Genomic DNA, 2,813 nt, shown 5'->3' with positions numbered 1-2,813 from the left:
TATACATATACATACATATACATATATATAATTAAAGTGTCTAATGTCTACGTGTGAGAATGTATGGGTGATGCTCAAGACAAAACCGAACGAAGAACAGATACAAAGAATAGCTGCGAACGAGGTTAGTTCTCGAAGCTCACAGAGGTAGACATGTACCACAGCCATGAAAAGCAAACAGAAACAAAACCAACAACAAAATCAAAATCCAAAAACCAAAAACACAACCAAACACAAAGCCAAAACCAAAACCAAAACTAAAAACAAACCGGAACTTACGCTCGGCCAGTTACAGAGAAGAAGGACGCACAGAGCATGACCACCAGCCCTAACAATTCCAGGCGCAGCTGCAGCCAGCGATTGCCAATCTGAAGGATGTTGTAACTTCTGTTGTTGATGTTTACCTATCCACGACAGACAGAGAAAGCGCAGTGGAGGAAGCCACGAGCGTGTAATTAGGCACATGCGTGATATTGTTCGGTATAAATCATGTAATACTCGCACATTCACCTGACACGGACGGCAGCGAGAGTAGGGGTTTAGGGTGTTAGAAAACCCATATAAGGGTGTAGGCAAGAAACAGATGGTGACACCACACGCAGCAGCTTACCATTCTCCTGTTAAATGCGATGAACCGGTCCTGTTGTTTGTAGCTGCGAATAGTGGCCACACCACTCAGTGTCTCGTTGAAGTGCTGATAGATGGGGCTGCGCGATGTCGACTCCAGCCGTTGGATTTCTAAGGCAAGGAATGGTACATATTAAACAGTAAGGTATAGATAATGGGATGGGAAGAAAGTGATAGACACTCAAACGATAGAACACAAATCAGAGGAAGACAGACGAACGCCGATTGGTCACACAAGTGAATAGCAGCTGAGGATAACAGATAAGACAACCACAAGACGGTGAAGTGACAAGGCACATAAAGTGACAAGACGTAGATACACACTTACACACATACACACATACGCACATACATACATACATACATACATACATACATACATACGTACATATACACACACATACATACATATATACATACATACGCACACACACACACATACATACATACACGCACATATCACATATATACACATACATACGCACACACACACATAAATACACACACACACACCTACACACACACACATACATACATACATATATACATGCATACGCACACACACACACACACACATATATATGTATATACATACATACATACACCCATACAGTAGAACACTCTCACCTCGACTGGATCTGCGATAGAACTGCTGCAGTACCATATACAGAATAATAATGGGAAAGAAGGCGATTAGGAACCATGGGAAGACCACACAGATCAGCATCAGAATGGAGATGACGCCGGCCATGGTCCCCATCCAGTGCTCGAAAGTGGTAGGTAGGTAATGATCGATTTGGTCGGTGTCCTGAGATGAATGTTCAACCACGAGATGCGGGTAAGTCCGGTGGATGCTGGTAGGAGAACGTGCACCCATGTTGTACGCGGTACAGGAGCAAGGACCAAATAAGAAAAGGACTCGGTATAGGTTCAGTCCAGTAGGTACGCGTAATGGGTAGGGAATAATAGGTAGGTGTAGACGGTGTCTCTAATGGCCCTAAATCGAATTGGGTAGGGCTACATACACCAAAGCTGCCATTCTATACATATATATATATATATCCTTACACTATAGCAATTATTCTATATATGGGAACATAGCTAATCACGTTATAAGCTATATAGCATGTCTTAGTCACTTGATCGATCAAATAAAAGCTATTGGCAATGTAATGATTCTTACAAGCTATATAGCATGTCTAAGTCACTTAATCAAATCACATTGCTAGACCTATTGAATATACTGTTAATAGAATCAACTACACACGCCTTGCTAAACCTATTGAATTTCCTGTTAATAGAATCAACTACACACACCGTTCTAAACCTATTGAATATCCTATTAATAGAATCAACTACACACACCTTGCTAAACCTATTGAATATCCTGCTGAATAGAATCAACTACACACGCATTGCTACACCTATTGAATATCCTGTTAATAGAATCAACAACACACACCATGCTAAACCTATTGTATATCCTATTGGTTGAATAGAATCAACTATACACACCTTGCTGAACCTATTAAGGATCCTGCCAACCGGGGTGGTGTCGAAGAAGGTGGTTCTCTTGCGGAAGACACTGGCAATAAGCTGAGTGTATATGAGAAAACCAAAACCCACATGTTGAACATTATGCCATCATTAGCTACAAGGCAATACGCTGAGTGTGAATGAACAAACCAAACCAAAGCAAAGCAAGACACAGGTTGAACATAATGCTATCATTAGCTACAAGGCAATACGCTGAGTGTGAGTGAACAAACCAAACCAAAGCAAAGCAAACCACAGGTTGAACTTTATGCCATCATTAGCTACAAGGCAATACGCCGAGTGTGAGTGAACAAACTAAACCAAAGTAAAGCAAACCACAGGCTAAACATAATGCCATCATTAGCTACAAGGCAATATGCTGAGTGTAAGTGAGCAAACCAAAGCAACGCAAACCACAGGTTGAACAAATTGCCATCATTAGCTACAAGGCAATACGCTGAGTGTGAGTGAACAAACTAAACCAAAGCAAAGCAAACCACAGGTTGAACATTATGCCATCATTAGCTACAAGGCAATACGCTGAGTATAAGTGAGGAAACCTAACCAAAGCAAAGCAAGCCACAGGTTGAACATTAATGCCATCATTAGCTACAAGGCAATACGCTGAGTGTGAGTGAACAAACTAAACC

At 41.3% G+C, this 2,813-nt stretch overlaps 1 protein-coding gene across 1 annotated transcript in view; it reads right to left on the bottom strand.

The window, feature by feature from the left end:
- SARC_05532 (hypothetical protein) overlaps nucleotides 1–1,504 on the bottom strand; it is a gene marked incomplete at its 5' end in the record, with an annotated part of 9,046 nt that extends 7,542 nt beyond the window's left edge. Inside the window, 3 exons of the mRNA XM_014300601.1 lie at nucleotides 280–404; nucleotides 611–738; nucleotides 1,255–1,504. Of these exons, the coding sequence (XP_014156076.1) occupies nucleotides 280–404; nucleotides 611–738; nucleotides 1,255–1,504 (503 nt within the window). The remainder of the gene's footprint in view (nucleotides 1–279; nucleotides 405–610; nucleotides 739–1,254) is intronic.
- Nucleotides 1,505–2,813: the final 1,309 nt, after the last annotated feature.

This window comes from Sphaeroforma arctica (assembly GCF_001186125.1).
Source record: "Sphaeroforma arctica JP610 unplaced genomic scaffold supercont1.356, whole genome shotgun sequence".
Lineage (NCBI taxonomy): Eukaryota > Ichthyosporea > Ichthyophonida > Sphaeroforma > Sphaeroforma arctica.
This window is presented reverse-complemented; position numbering and strand designations above follow the sequence as displayed.